Raw genomic sequence first — 15,000 nt, forward strand, 5'->3', positions numbered from 1 at the left:
AAAACACCGGGTTCCGGGGTCTGTGGAAAACACGGGGTGAAGGCGGCAGGTACAAAACACAACCCTAAACATTCATTGAAGCTAACCCTAGGCCTAAAAACTCTTTTTTAGGTCTAATTAGGCCTAAGGTTAGCTTTAATGAATGTTTGGCGTTGTATTTTATACCTGCTGCCGTCATCCCGTGTTTTCCAAAAACCCCGGGATCCCGTGTTTTCCGCAGACCCTGGCACCCCGCGCCCCGTCTTTTCCACCAAACCTGTATTAATGGTTTCCAATGCTTGCTGTAGGGCCTCTTTACCTTGTGCATAAATTATTTCTTCTACCAGCATTTCTTCGCGGTTTCCTAGTCCCACAAGCTCCCACAAGTTCTTACTAAGTCTTTGTTGCACATCGTCCAATTCTTTTCTCGTTATGAGAAATTCTTCTCTCTGCCAGGCTCCAGGTTTCCTGGCACCTTTAAGCTCTGTCCTTATCTCTTCTATTTCTTTAGAAAAAAAAGATATTGAACGTTACATATACTGGATTTTATGATATGGTGATTTGTTAAAAGGTACAGTAACGTTTCCATTGTGGTTCAAGGATGGCACAGTCGGTTAGTGCGCGGCCTTGGTGCAAGAGATCCTGAGTTCGATTCCCGGATCTCGCATCCTTGTTTCGACTCCTTTCCTTTCCGTGTAGCTAGTAGCTTTAAATACCCGTAAAACGGAGCACTGATGGAGAGGGGGGAGTAAAATGAGCGCACCGTCGACCTCAGGTTTGTCAGTGATTAAAAGTTACTGTTACGAGTTATCGACGTTAAATAAGGTCTACTTTACTTTACTTTACTTTACTTGGTTGACAACTGACTAAAAAGTATGCGCTCGGTTCGCATTCGCGAATTTTGCAACGTCATTCAAACCGCACTGAGCCCATTCGCCTTTTTTGTTCGTATTTTGCACTGAATTTTACATTATGCTTAATATAGGACACTGAAAGGTTGATAATGAAAGGCATTATTGTAAGAGACAACCAAAATGTCTGGACACAGGATTCAAAACTCGGGGATCGTTCGTAGACTCAGTTCCACTCAGCTACCACAGAGCAATACCTAATGCCTTGTTTCGTAACCTCGTTATAAACGTGTATAATCACTCGCTAAGAAACAATGTAAAACACTGCCATATCTCCAAGCCAAGTATGAAGAGAAGACACGAAACATGAAGGCGCCTACATAATCTGTCTTCTACAGTCTTTCAGTCTATTGGCATCACGGCACCATCGTCCCAGATTTCTCTTTCTTGCAGCTTTTGGTTTATAAAACGTTTTCCCTTTTTATGACTGGGAGGAGGTTAAGCGTAGAGGTGAGGCGAACTTCCCCTCGTTATACTGGAAAGCGTCCAAAGCCTGGCTGACGGCCCATGTGGGTTACTATTGCTAGTTCTTCTCTTTGCTCCGAAAGGGATTTATGACGTAAATGTATATATATTTGAAGTTCGGGTAATAGACACGCTTCAAATATGCACATAACTCTTATATGTTTGAGGACTTACATTCCGTACAATCACAAAGTCTCACGTCGGTTTACAATTCTTTAATCATCGAATTCTTTCACAGGAACACATGTGCACAATAAAATGATCTCCTCCCATCTGAGTGGCTTCATAGCTACAATCCTGGCCAAAAGACTTTGGGACACTTGTCAAATTTGGCCGAAAAGTAGAGAAGTTACTGTACATCGGCCCGTCATTATATGAGCAACGCGTGCTCTTCTTTCGCTGTCTTTTTCGCGCTCCCCCCACCCCCTTTTCCCAAGACAATGTTGAAACATTCGTGCGATCGATGAACTACTCTTGACTTCGGACATCTTTAAAAAAGCAACATTGTAATGGGGGGAGGGGGAAAGCAAAAATTGTCCCAACAGTTTTGACCAGGATTTTCTAAGAAACGATTTTCTTAATAATTGGTCTCAAGGCCACCTAGGTTTATTGAATCTCATTAGAGAAGTGTCTCAGATAGTAAAACAATATACTACACTGGTGTAGAGGTGGTGTAAGGAAGAGATTGTGAAAATGGTGGGTTGCGTTACAGTGATCAGTCAACGTATCTCAACAATTCTCCGCCACAGTTCTCCACTATAGGCCTTTTCACGGTTTCTGACGCCATCTTCGTTGGGGGACAAACACGCGTTAAATTACAGCTAATGTCTGGAATCTTGGCCGAATTCAGACGTCTATAACTCCCTGCGAAAGGCAGATTTCAAAAGTTAAAATTTTTAGTCGTTTTATTAACATCATTCACTCAACAGAAAATTAGATCATTGCACAAGGTACAACGTCTGAAAATTGGATATTAGGAACCTACTCATGTCGCTTCAAATTTCGCGGGAATTTGCGTAATTTTGTTTACAAGGGTTTCTATAAAGTATTACGGTCGTTATAGCTTAATTCTGATCATCATCGTTCACTAAAATAATCTCAATAGAAGTGCTTTTTGAGAGGTATTCTCGCTATCCACAATCGTCAGACCTTAAAGAATTTATAATACATACATTCACTGTAATTTAAGCCTGGTTTCCCTCCCAACCAATATGGCGTCAGAAACCGTGACAAGGTATACTTAAAGGAACTACACGTTCTTCTGGCTGGGGAATGGAGCAGATGAGCTACAACACGGCGTGGGCTTTGCAGTGAAGAACTCCCTGCAGTCCACCATCGAACCTTCGGCAGGGAGGCCTGAGAGACTCTTAACCCTGAGCATGACAACGAGAACGGGCAAAGTCAACTTTGTGTGAGCGTACCCCCCACGCTTGGTCCCACCACGGACACGAAGCACCGATTCTGCGATGCCCTTGACTCGACAGTCCGAAGCGTCCCCAACAAGGAAGGATCATGGGAGACTTCAACACAAGGGTGAGCGCCGACACGGACCACATCCTAACAAATGTGCCTCACAAACGAAACGGGCACAGTAGTACTTTAGACTACGCGACATTTACCCTCGAAACAATTCATGACTGAGCGAAAGAAGCCTTACGGTGTGCCGGCCGGGATCTATGCAAAACACCGGGTTCCGAAGTCTTTGGAAAACACGAGGTGAAGGCGGCAGGTACAAAACACAACCCTAAACATTCATTGAAGCTAACCCTAGGCCTAAAAACTCTTTTTTAGGTCTAATTAGGCCTAAGGTTAGCTTTAATGAATGTTTGGGGTTGTATTTTATACCTGCTGCCGTCACCCCGTGTTTTCCAAAAACCCCGGGATCCCGTGTTTTCCGCAGACCCTGGCACCCCGCGCCCCGTCTTTTCCACCAAACCTGTATTAATGGTTTCCAATGCTTGCTGTAGGGCCTCTTTACCTTGTGCATAAATTATTTCTTCTACCAGCATTTCTTGGCGGTTTCCTAGTATCACAAGCTCCCACAAGTTCTTCCTGAGTTTTTCTTGCACATCGTTTAATTCTTTTCTCGTTATGAGAAATACTTCTCTCTGCCAGGCTCCAGGTTTCATGGCACCTTCAAGCTCTGTCCTCATCTCTTCTAGTTCTTTACAAAAAAAAGATATTGAACGTTACACATACTGGATTTTATGATATGGTGATTTGTTAACAGGCAAAGTAACGTTTTCATTGTGGTTGACAACTGACTAAGGTGCAAAAATTATGCGCTCCGTTCGCATTCGCGAATTTTGCAACGTCATTCAAATCGCACTGAGCCCATTCCCCTTTTTTGTTCGTATTTTGCACTGAATTTCACATTATGCTTAATTTAGGACACTGAAAGGTTGATAATGAGTCGCATTATTGTAAGAGACAACCAAAATGTCTGGACACAGGTAAACAAACAGGCCTTGCAAACAGTAACCAACAATTTTAAACAACAACTACATCTGAAATTACATGCATAGTAATCTTTTTCACAACATCATCCGTTTGACTAATAATCTTTACACCCTTGCGTTCATAACTGCCACTTGATTTCATATCCGCAGTTCAATATGTGCTTCATTTCATGTATCATTTTAGTATATACTAAAACAGTGGATATTGTTGAACGAGCGCGCTGATTGGCTACTCGAACTCTGGATATCCTTTGCAATTCACCTCCGAGCCATTCGCGCGCAATTTGCCCCCGAAAATGTTGTAATCCACCACTAGCCACCTCCACTTTGGTGAATAGTTGCTAATTATCGTAGATATGAAAATAAAAAGGACCTTGTAAAGTAGACTAATAGACCCTTTGCATAAATGGCAATGTACATCCTAAGCCTCACATTCATGTGAAAAATCCTTTGTCTAGCAACATAAGTACGAGGCTAAGGATGTAAGAAGTATTGTTATTCAAATTTTGGCGCCATTTATGCAAAGGGTCTATGTAGCTAAGTAATAGATGCTTGTAAATCATTTTGTTGCAAAAAATCAATGAAACAAGGCCATGCTTGTGATAGAGAAAAACAAAGGGGAATGTTTGCAACATTCTCTGTGCCAAAGAACGTTACAGCTTCTGGCGATCCCGTTTTAGGGAATTATGTGCCAAACAAACGAAACGGGGCACAGTAGTACTTTAGACTACGCGACATTTACCCTCGAAACAATTCATGACTGAGCGAAAGAAGCCTTACGGTGTGCCGGCCGGGATCTATGAAAAACACCGGGTTCCGGGGTCTGTGGAAAACACGGGGTGAAGGCGGCAGGTACAAAACACAACCGTAAACATTCATTGAAGCTAACCCTAGGCCTAAAAACTCTTTTTTAGGTCTAACTAGGCCTAAGGTTAGCTTTAATGAATGTTTGGCGTTGTATTTTATACCTGCTGCCGTCACTCCGTGTTTTCCAAAAACCGCAGGATCACGTGTTTTCTGCAGACCCTGGCACCCCGCGCCCCGTCTTTTCCACCAAACCTGTATTAATGGTTTCCAATGCTTGCTGTAAGGCCTCTTTACCTGGTGCATAATTTATTTCTTCTATCAGCTTTTTTTGGCGGCTTCCCAGTTCCTCAAGCTCCCACAAGTTCTTCCTGAGTCTTTGTTGCACATCGTCCAATTCTTTTCTCGTTATGACAAATTCTTCTTTCTCCCAGGCTTTAGGTTTCCTGGCACCTTTAAGCTCTGTCCTCATCTGTTCTATTTCTTTAGAAAAAAAAGATATTGAACGTTACACATACTGGATTTTATGATATGGTGATTTGTTAACAGGTAAAGTAACGTTTCCATTGTGGTTGACAACTGACTAAGGTGCAAAAAGTATGCGCTCGGTTCGCATTCGCGAATTTTGCAACGTCATTCAAATCGCACTGAGCCCATTCGCCTTTTTACATCGTATTTTGCACTGAATTTTACATTATGCTTAATTTAGGACACTGAAAGGTTGATAATGAGTCGCATTATTGTAAAGAGGCAACAAAAATGTCTGGACACAGCTGCATTCGAAACTCGGGGATCGTTCGTAGACTCAGTTCCACTCAGCTCCACTTCTCACACAAGACCACCGCACCCATAGCTACCACAGAGGAATACCTAATGCCTTGTTAAGTAACCTCGTTATAAATGTGTATAATCACTCGCTAAGAAACAATGTAAAACACTGCCATATCTCCAAGCCAAGTATGAAGAGAAGATACGAAACATGAAGGCGCCTAAATAATCTGTCTTCTACAGTCTTTCAGTCTATTGGCATCACGGCACCATCGTCCCAGAGTTCTTTTTCTTGCAGCTTTTAGTTTATAAAACGTTTTCCCTTTTTATGACTGGGAGGAGGTTAAGCGCAGAGGTGAGGCGAACTTCCCCTCGTTATACTGGAAAGCGTCCAAAGCCTGGCTGACGGCCCATGTGGGTTACTATTGCTAGTTCTTCTCTTTGCTCCGAAAGGGATTTATGACGTAAATGTATATATATTTGAAGTGCGGGTAATAGACACGCTTCAAATATGCACATAAATTTTATATGTTTCAGGACTTACATTCCGTACAATCACAAAGTCTCACGTCGGTTTACAATTCTTTAATCATCGAGTTCATTCACAGGAACACATGAGCACAATAAAATGATCTCCTCCCATCTGAGTGGCTTTATAGCTACAATCCGATTTTCTGAGAAACGATTTTCTTAATAATTGGTCTCAAGGCCACCTAGGTTTATTGAATCTCATTAGAGAAGTGTCTCAGATAGTAAAACAATATACTACACTGGTGTAGAGGTGGTGTAAGGAAGAGATTGTGAAAACGGTGGGTTGCGTTTCAGTGATCAGTCAACATATCTCAACAATTCTCCACTATAGGTCTTTTCACGGTTTCTGACGCCATCTTGGTTGGGGGACAAACGCGCATTAAATTACAGTTAATGTCTGGGATCTTGGCCGAATTCAGACGTCTATAACTCCCTGCGAAACGCAGATTTCAAAAGTTAAAGTTTTTAGTCGTTAAATATTAATATCATTCACTCAACAGAAAATTAGATCATTGCACAAGGCACAACGTCTGAAAATTGGATATTAGGAACCTACTCATTTCCCTTCAAATTTCGCGGGAATTTGCGTAATTTTCTTTACAAGGGTTTATATGAAGTATTACGGTCGTTATAGCTTGATTCTGATCATCATCCTTCACTAAAATAATCTCAATAGAAGTGCTTTTTGAGAGGTATTCTCGCTATCCACAATCGTCAGACCTTAAAGAATTTATAATACATACATTCACTGTAATTTAAGCCTGGTTTCCCTCCCAACCAATATGGCGTCAGAAACCGTGACAAGGTATACTTAAAGGAACTACACGTTCTTCTGGCTGGGGAATGGAGCAGAGGAATGGAGCAGATGAGCTACAACACGGCGTGGGCTTTGCAGTGAAGAACTCCCTGCAGTCCACCATCGAACCTTCGGCAGGGAGGCCTGAGAGACTCTTAACCCTGAGCATGACAACGAGAACGGGCAAAGTCAACTTTGTGTGAGCGTACCCCCCACGCTTGGTCCCACCACGGACACGAAGCACCGATTCTGCGATGCCCTTGACTCGACAGTCCGAAGCGTCCCCAACAAGGAAGCATCATGGGAGACTTCAACACAAGGGTGAGCGCCGACACGGACCACATCCTAACAAATGTGCCTCACAAACGAAACGGGCACAGTAGTACTTTAGACTACGCGACATTTACCCTCGAAACAATTCATGACTAAGCGAAAGAAGCCTTACGGTGTGCCGGCCGGGATCTATGCAAAACACCGGGTTCCGGGGTCTTTGGAAAACACGAGGTGAAGGCGGCAGGTACAAAACACAACCCTAAACATTCATTGAAGCTAACCCTAGGCCTAAAAACTCTTTTTTAGGTCTAATTAGGCCTAAGGTTAGCTTTAATGAATGTTTGGGGTTGTATTTTATACCTGCTGCCGTCACCCCGTGTTTTCCAAAAACCCCGGGATCCCGTGTTTTCCGCAGACCCTGGCACCCCGCGCCCCGTCTTTTCCACCAAACCTGTATTAATGGTTTCCAATGCTTGCTGTAAGGCCTCTTTACCTTGTGCATAATTAATTTTTTTTATTAGCAATTGTTTGTGGCTTCCCAGTTCCTCAAGCTCCCTCCAGTTCTTCCTGAGTCTTTGTTGTTTGTTGTGCAATTTTCCTCTCGTTATGAGAAATTCTTCTCTCTGCCAGGCTCCAGGTTTCATGGCACCTTTAAGCTCTGTCCTTATCTGTTCTAGTTCTTTAGAAAAAAAAAGATATTGAACGTTACACATACTGGATTTTATGATATGGTGATTCGTTAACAGGCAAAGTAACGTTTTCATTGTGGTTGACAACTGACTAAGATGCAAAAATTATGCGCTCCGTTCGCATTCGCGAATTTTGCAACGTCATTCAAATCGCACTGAGCCCATTAGCCTTTTTTGTTCGTATTTTTCACTGATTTTTACATTATGCTTAATTTAGGACACTGAAAGGTTGATAATGAGTCGCATTATTGTAAGAGACAACCAAAATGTCTGGACACAGGTAAACAAACAGGCCTTGCAAACAGTAACCAACAATTTTAAACAACAACTACATCTGAAATTACATGCATAGTAATCTTTTTCACAACATCATCCGTTTGACTAATAATCTTTACACCCTTGCGTTCATAACTGCCACTTGATTTCATATCCGCAGTTCAATATGTGCTTCATTTCATGTATCATTTTAGTATATACTAAAACAGTGGATATTGTTGAACGAGCGCGCTGATTGGCTACTCGAACTCTGGATATGCTTTGCAATTCACCTCCGAGCCATTCGCGCGCAATTTGCCCCCGAAAATGTTGTAATCCACCACTAGCCACCTCCACTTTGGTGAATAGTTGCTAATTATCGTAGATATGAAAATAAAAAGGACCTTGTAAAGTAGACTAATAGACCCTTTGCATAAATGGCAATGTACATCCTAAGCCTCACATTCATGTGAAAAATCCTTTGTCTAGCAACATAAGTACGAGGCTAAGGATGTAAGAAGTATTGTTATTCAAATTTTGGCGCCATTTATGCAAAGGGTCTATGTAGCTAAGTAATAGATGCTTGTAAATCATTTTGTTGCAAAAAATAAATGAAACAAGGCCATGCTTGTGATAGAGAAAAACAAAGGGGAATGTTTGCAACATTCTCTGTGCCAAAGAACGTTACAGCTTCTGGCGATCCCGTTTTAGGGAATTATGTGCCAAACAAACGAAACGGGGCACAGTAGTACTTTAGACTACGCGACATTTACCCTCGAAACAATTCATGACTGAGCGAAAGAAGGCTTACGGTGTGCCGGCCGGGATCTATGAAAAACACCGGGTTCCAGGGTCTGTGGAAAACACGGGGTGAAGGCGGCAGGTACAAAACACAACCCTAAACATTCATTGAAGCTAACCCTAGGCCTAAAAACTCTTTTTTAGGTCTAACTAGGCCTAAGGTTAGCTTTAATGAATGTTTGGCGTTGTATTTTATACCTGCTGCCGTCACTCCGTGTTTTCCAAAAACCCCGGGATCACGTGTTTTCTGCAGACCCTGGCACCCCGCGCCCCGTCTTTTCCACCAAACCTGTATTAATGGTTTCCAATGCTTGCTGTAAGGCCTCTTTACCTTGTTCATAATTTATTTCTTTTACCAGCTCTTCTTGGAGGCTTTCCAGTTCCTCAAGCTCCCTCAAGTTCTTCCTGAGTCTTTGTTGCTTGTCGTCCAATTCTTTTCTCGTTATGAGAAATTCTTCTCTCTGCCAGACTCCAGGTTTCCTGGCACCTTTAAGCTCTGTCCAAATCTCTTCTATTTCTTTAGAAAAAAAAAGAAATTGAACGTTACACATACTGGATTTTATGATATGGTGATTTGTTAACAGGTAAAGTAACGTTTCCATTGTGGTTGACAACTGACTAAGGTGCAAAAATTATGCGCTCGGTTCGCATTCGCGAATTTTGCAACGTCATTCAAATCGCACTGAGCCCATTCGCCTTTTTTGTTCGTACTTTGCACTGAATTTTACATTGTGCTTAATTTAGGACACTGAAAAGTTGATAATGAGTCGCATTATTCTAAAGAGACAACCAAAATGTCTGGACACAGGATTCCAAATTCGGGGATCGTTCGTAGACTCAGTTCCACTCAGCTCCACTTCTAATACAAGACCACCACAGTGATAGCTACCACAGAGCAATACCTAATGCCTTGTTTCGTAACCTCGTTATAAACGTATATAATCACTCGCTAAGAAACAATGTAAAACACTGCCATATCTCCAAGGCAAGTATAAAGAGAAGACACGAAACATGAAGGCGCCTAAATAATCTGTCTTCTACAGTCTTTCAGTCTATTGGCATCACGGCACCATCGTCCCAGATTTCTTTTTCTTGCAGCTTTTAGTTTATAAAACGTTTTCCCTTTTTATGACTGGGAGGAGGTTAAGCGTAGAGGTGAGGCGAACTTCCCCTCGTTATACTGGAAAGCGTCCAAAGCCTGGCTGACGGCCCATGTGGGTTACTCTTGGTAGTTCTTCTCTTTGCTCCGAAAGGGATTTATGACGTAAATGTATATATATTTGAAGTTCGGGTAATAGACACGCTTCAAATATGCACATAAATTTTATATGTTTCAGGACTTACATTCCGTACAATCACAAAGTCTCACGTCGGTTTACAATTCTTTAATCATCGAGTTCATTCACAGGAACACATGAGCACAATAAAATGATCTCCTCCCATCTGAGTGGCTTCATAGCTACAATCCGATTTTCTGAGAAACGATTTTCTTAATAATTGGTCTCAAGGCCACCTAGGTTTATTGAATCTCATTAGAGAAGTGTCTCAGATAGTAAAACAATATACTACACTGGTGTAGAGGTGGTGTAAGGAAGAGATTGTGAAAACGGTGGGTTGCGTTACAGAGATCAGTCAACATATCTCAACAATTCTCCGCCACAGTTCTCCACTATAGGCCTTCACGGTTTCTGAAGCCATCTTGGTTGGGGGACAAACGCGCATTAGATTACAGTTAATGTCTGGGATCTTGGTCGAATTCAGACGTCTATAACTCCCTGCGAAAGGCAGATTTCAAAAGTTAAAATTTTTAGTCGTTTTATTAACATCATTCACTCAACAGAATATTAGATCATTGCACAAGGCACAACGTCTGAAAATTGGATATTAGAAACCTACTCATGTCCCTTCAAATTTCGCGGGAATTTGCGTAATTTTGTTTACAAGGGTTTATATGAAGTATTACGGTCGTTATAGCTTGATTCTGATCATCATCCTTCACTAAAATAATCTCAATAGAAGTGCTTTTTGAGAGGTATTCTCGCTATCCACAATCGTCAGACCTTAAAGAATTTATAATACATACATTCACTGTAATTTAAGCCTGGTTTGCCTCCCAACCAATATGGCGTCAAAAACCATGGAAAGGAATACTTAAAGGAACTACACGTTCTTCTGGCCCGGGAATGGAGCAGATGAGCTACAACACGGCGTGGGCTTCGCAGTGAAGAACTCCCTGCAGTCCACCATCGAACCTTCGGCAAGGAGGCCTGAGACACTCTTAACCCTGAGCATGACAACGAGAACGGGCAAAGTCAACTTTGTGTGAGCGTACCCCCCACGCTTGGTCCCACCACGGACGCGAAGCACCGATTCTGCGATGCCCTTGACTCGACAGTCCGAAGCGTCCCCAACAAGGAAGCATCATGGGAGACTTCAACACAAGGGTGAGCGCCGACACGGACCACATCCTAACAAATGTGCCTCACAAACGAAACGTGGCACAGTAGTACTTTAGACTACGCGACATTTACCCTTGAAACAATTTATGACTGAGCAAAAGAAACCTTACGGTGTGCCGGCCGGGATCTATGGAAAACACAGGGTTCCGGGGTCTGTGGAAAACACGGGGTTAAGGCAGCAGGTACAAAACACAACCCTAAACATTCATTGAAGCTAACCCTAGGCCTAAAAACTCTTTTTTAGGTACAATTAGGCCTAAGGTTAGCTTTAATGAATGTTTGGGGTTGTATTTTATACCTGCTGCCGTCATCCCGTGTTTTCCAAAAACCCCGGGATCCCGTGCTTTCTGCAGACCCTGGCACCCCGCGCCCCGTCTTTTCCACCAAACCTGTATTAATGGTTTCCAATGCTTGCTGTAAGGTCTCTTTACCTTGTGCATAATTTATTTCTTCTATCAGCTTTTCTTGGCGGCTTCCCAGTTCCTCAAGCTCCCACAAGTTCTTCCTGAGTCTTTGTTGCACATCGTCCAATTCTTTTCTCGTTATGACAAATTCTTCTTTCTCCCAGGCTTTAGGTTTCCTGGCACCTTCAAGCTCTGTCCTCATCTCTTCTATTTCTTTAGAAAAAAAATATATTGAACGTTACACATACTGGATTTTATGATATGGTGATTTGTTAACAGGTAAAGTAACGTTTCCATTGTGGTTGACAACTGACTAAGGTGCAAAAAGTATGCGCTCGGTTCGCATTCGCGAATTTTGCAACGTCATTCAAATCGCACTGAGCCCATTCGCCTTTTTACTTCGTATTTTGCACTGAATTTTACATTATGCTTAATTTAGGACACTGAAAGGTTGATAATGAGTCGCATTATTGTAAAGAGGCAACAAAAATATCTGGACACAGCTGCATTCGAAACTCGGGGATCGTTCGTAGACTCAGTTCCACTCAGCTCCACTTCTAACACAAGACCACCGCACCGATAGCTACCACAGAGCAATACCTAATGCCTTGTTAAGTAACCTCGTTATAAATGTGTATAATCACTCGCTAAGAAACAATGTAAAACACTGCCATATCTCCAAGCCAAGTATGAAGAGAAGACACGAAACATGAAGGCGCCTACATAATCTGTCTTCTACAGTCTTTCAGTCTATTGGCATGACGGCACCATCGTCCCAGATTTCTCTTTCTTGCAGCTTTTGGTTTATAAAACGTTTTCAATTTTTATGACTGGGAGGAGGTTAAGCGTAGAGGTGAGGCGAACTTCCCCTCGTTATACTGGAAAGCGTCCAAAGCCTGGCTGACGGCCCATGTGGGTTACTATTGCTAGTTCTTCTCTTTGCTCCGAAAGGGATTTATGACGTAAATGTATATATATTTGAAGTTCGGTTAATAGACACGCTTCAAATATGCACATAACTCTTATATGTTTCAGGACTTACATTCCGTACAATCACAAAGTCTCACGTCGGTTTACAATTCTTTAATCATCGAGTTCTTTCACAGGAACACATGACCACAATAAAATGATCTCCTCCCATCTGAGTGGCTTCATAGCTACAATCCTGGCCAAAAGACTTTGGGACACTTGTCAAATTTGGCCGAAAAGTTGAGAATTTACTGTACATGGGCCCGTCGTTATATCAGCAACGTGCACTCTTCTTTCGCTGTCTTTTTCGCGCTCGCGCTCCCCCACCCCCTTTTCCCCAGACAATGTTGAAACATTCGTGCGATCGTGAACTACTCTTGACTTCGGACATCTTGAAAAATCAACATTCTAATGGGGGGACGGGGGAAAGCGAGAATTCCCCCAACGGTTTTGACCAGGATAGTCTGAGAAACGATTTTCTTAATAATTGGTCTCAAGGCCACCTAGGTTTATTGAATGTCATTAGAGAAGTGTCTCAGATAGCAAAACAATATACTACACTGGTGTAGAGGTGGTGTAAGGAAGAGATTGTGAAAATGGTGGGTTGCGTTACAGTGATCAGTCAACATATCTCAACAATTCTCCGCCACAGTTCTCCACTATAGGCCTTTTCACGGTTTCTGACGCCATCTTGGTTGGCGGACAAACGCGCGTTAAATTACAGTTAATGTCTGGGATCTTGGCCGAACTCAGACGTCTATAATTCCCTGCGAAAGGCAGATTTCAAAAGTTAAAATTTTTAGTCGTTTTATTAATATCATTCACTCAACAGAAAATTACATCATTGCACAAGGCACAACGTCTGAAAATTGGATATTAGAAACCTACTCATGTCGCTTCAAATTTCGCGGGAATTTGCGTAATTTTGTTTACAAGGGTTTCTATGAAGCATTACGGTCGTTATAGCTTGATTCTGATCATCATCCTTCACTAAAATAATCTCAATAGAAGTGCTTTTTGAGAGGTATTCTCGCTATCCACAATCGTCAGACCTTAAAGAATTTATAATACATACATTCACTGTAATTTAAGCCTGGTTTGCCTCCCAACCAATATGGCTTCACAAACCGTGAAAAGGTCTACTCAAAGGAACTACACGTTCTTCTGGCTGGGGAATGGAGCAGATGAGCTACACCACGGCGTGGGCTTCGCAGTGAAGAACTCCCTGCAGTCCACCATCGAACCTTCGGCAGGGAGGCCTGAGACACTCTTAACCCTGAGCATGACAACCAGAACGGGCAAAGTCAACTTTGTGTGAGCGTACCCCCCACGCTTGGTCCCACCACGGACGCGAAGAACCGATTCTGCGATGCCCTTGACTCGACAGTCTGAAGCGTCCCCAACAAGGAAGCATCATGGGAGACTTCAACACAAGGGTGAGCGCGAACACGGACCACATCCTAACAAATGTGCCTAACAAAGGAAACGGGGCACAGTAGTACTTTAGACTACGCGACATTTACCCTCGAAACAATTCATGACTGAGGGAAAGAAGCCTTACGGTGTGCCGGCCGGGATCTATGGAAAACACCGGGTCCCGGAGTATGTGGAAAACACAGGGTGAAGGCGGCAGGTACAAAACCCAATCCTAAACATTTATTGAAGCTAACCCTAGGCCTAAAAACTCTTTTTTAGGTCTGATCAGGCCTAAGGTTAGCTTTAATGAATGTTTGGGGTTGTATTTTATACCTGCTGCCGTCATCCCGTGTTTTCCAAAAACCCCGGGATCCCATGTTTTCCGCAGACCCTGGCACCCCGCGCCCCGTCTTTTCCACCAAACCTGTATTAATGGTTTCCAATGCTTGCTGTAAGGCCTCTTTACCTTGTGCATAATTTATTTCTTCTATCAGAATTTCTTGGCGGCTTCCTAGTTCCTCACGCTCCCTCAAGTTCTTCCTGAGTCTTTGTTGCACATCGTCCAATTCTTTTCTCGTTATGACAAATTCTTCTTTCTCCCAGGCTTTAGGTTTCCTGGCACCTTTAAGCTCTGTCCTCATCTCTTCTATTTCTTTAGAAAAAAAAGATATTGAACGTTACACATACTGGATTTTATGATATGGTGATTTGTTAACAGGTAAAGTAACGTTTCCATTGTGGTTGACAACTGACTAAGGTGCAAAAATTATGCGCTCAGTTCGCATTTGCGAATTTTGAACCGTCATTCAAATCGCACTGAGCCCATTCGCCTTTTTACATCGTATTTTGCACTGAATTTTACATTATGCTTAATTTAGGACACTGAAAGGTTGATAATGAGTCGCATTATTGTAAAGAGGCAACAAAAATGTCTGGACACAGCTGCATTCGAAACTCGGGGAACGTTCGTAGACTCAGTTCCACTCAGCTCCACTTTTAACACAAGACCACCGCACCGATA

At 42.6% G+C, this 15,000-nt stretch overlaps 1 protein-coding gene across 6 annotated transcripts in view; it reads right to left on the reverse strand.

Annotated features, from left to right (window-relative positions):
* LOC138003411 (uncharacterized) overlaps positions 1–15,000 on the reverse strand; it is a 48,057-nt gene that overhangs the window by 16,550 nt on the left and 16,507 nt on the right. For 3 of the 6 annotated variants that reach the window (XM_068849467.1, XM_068849471.1, XM_068849472.1), the window contains 7 exons: positions 14,404–14,631; positions 11,622–11,807; positions 9,063–9,248; positions 7,480–7,665; positions 4,916–5,101; positions 3,292–3,519; positions 257–484 (listed from right to left, as the gene is read on the reverse strand). In XM_068849467.1, coding sequence (XP_068705568.1) covers positions 257–484; positions 3,292–3,519; positions 4,916–5,101; positions 7,480–7,665; positions 9,063–9,248; positions 11,622–11,807; positions 14,404–14,631 — 1,428 coding nt within the window. The remainder of the gene's footprint in view (positions 1–256; positions 485–3,291; positions 3,520–4,915; positions 5,102–7,479; positions 7,666–9,062; positions 9,249–11,621; positions 11,808–14,403; positions 14,632–15,000) is intronic. The other 3 variants (XM_068849468.1, XM_068849469.1, XM_068849470.1) reach the window with 3 other exon arrangements.

The sequence above is a fragment of the Montipora foliosa genome, chromosome 5 (assembly GCF_036669935.1).
Source record: "Montipora foliosa isolate CH-2021 chromosome 5, ASM3666993v2, whole genome shotgun sequence".
In the NCBI taxonomy this organism is placed as follows: domain Eukaryota; kingdom Metazoa; phylum Cnidaria; class Anthozoa; order Scleractinia; family Acroporidae; genus Montipora; species Montipora foliosa.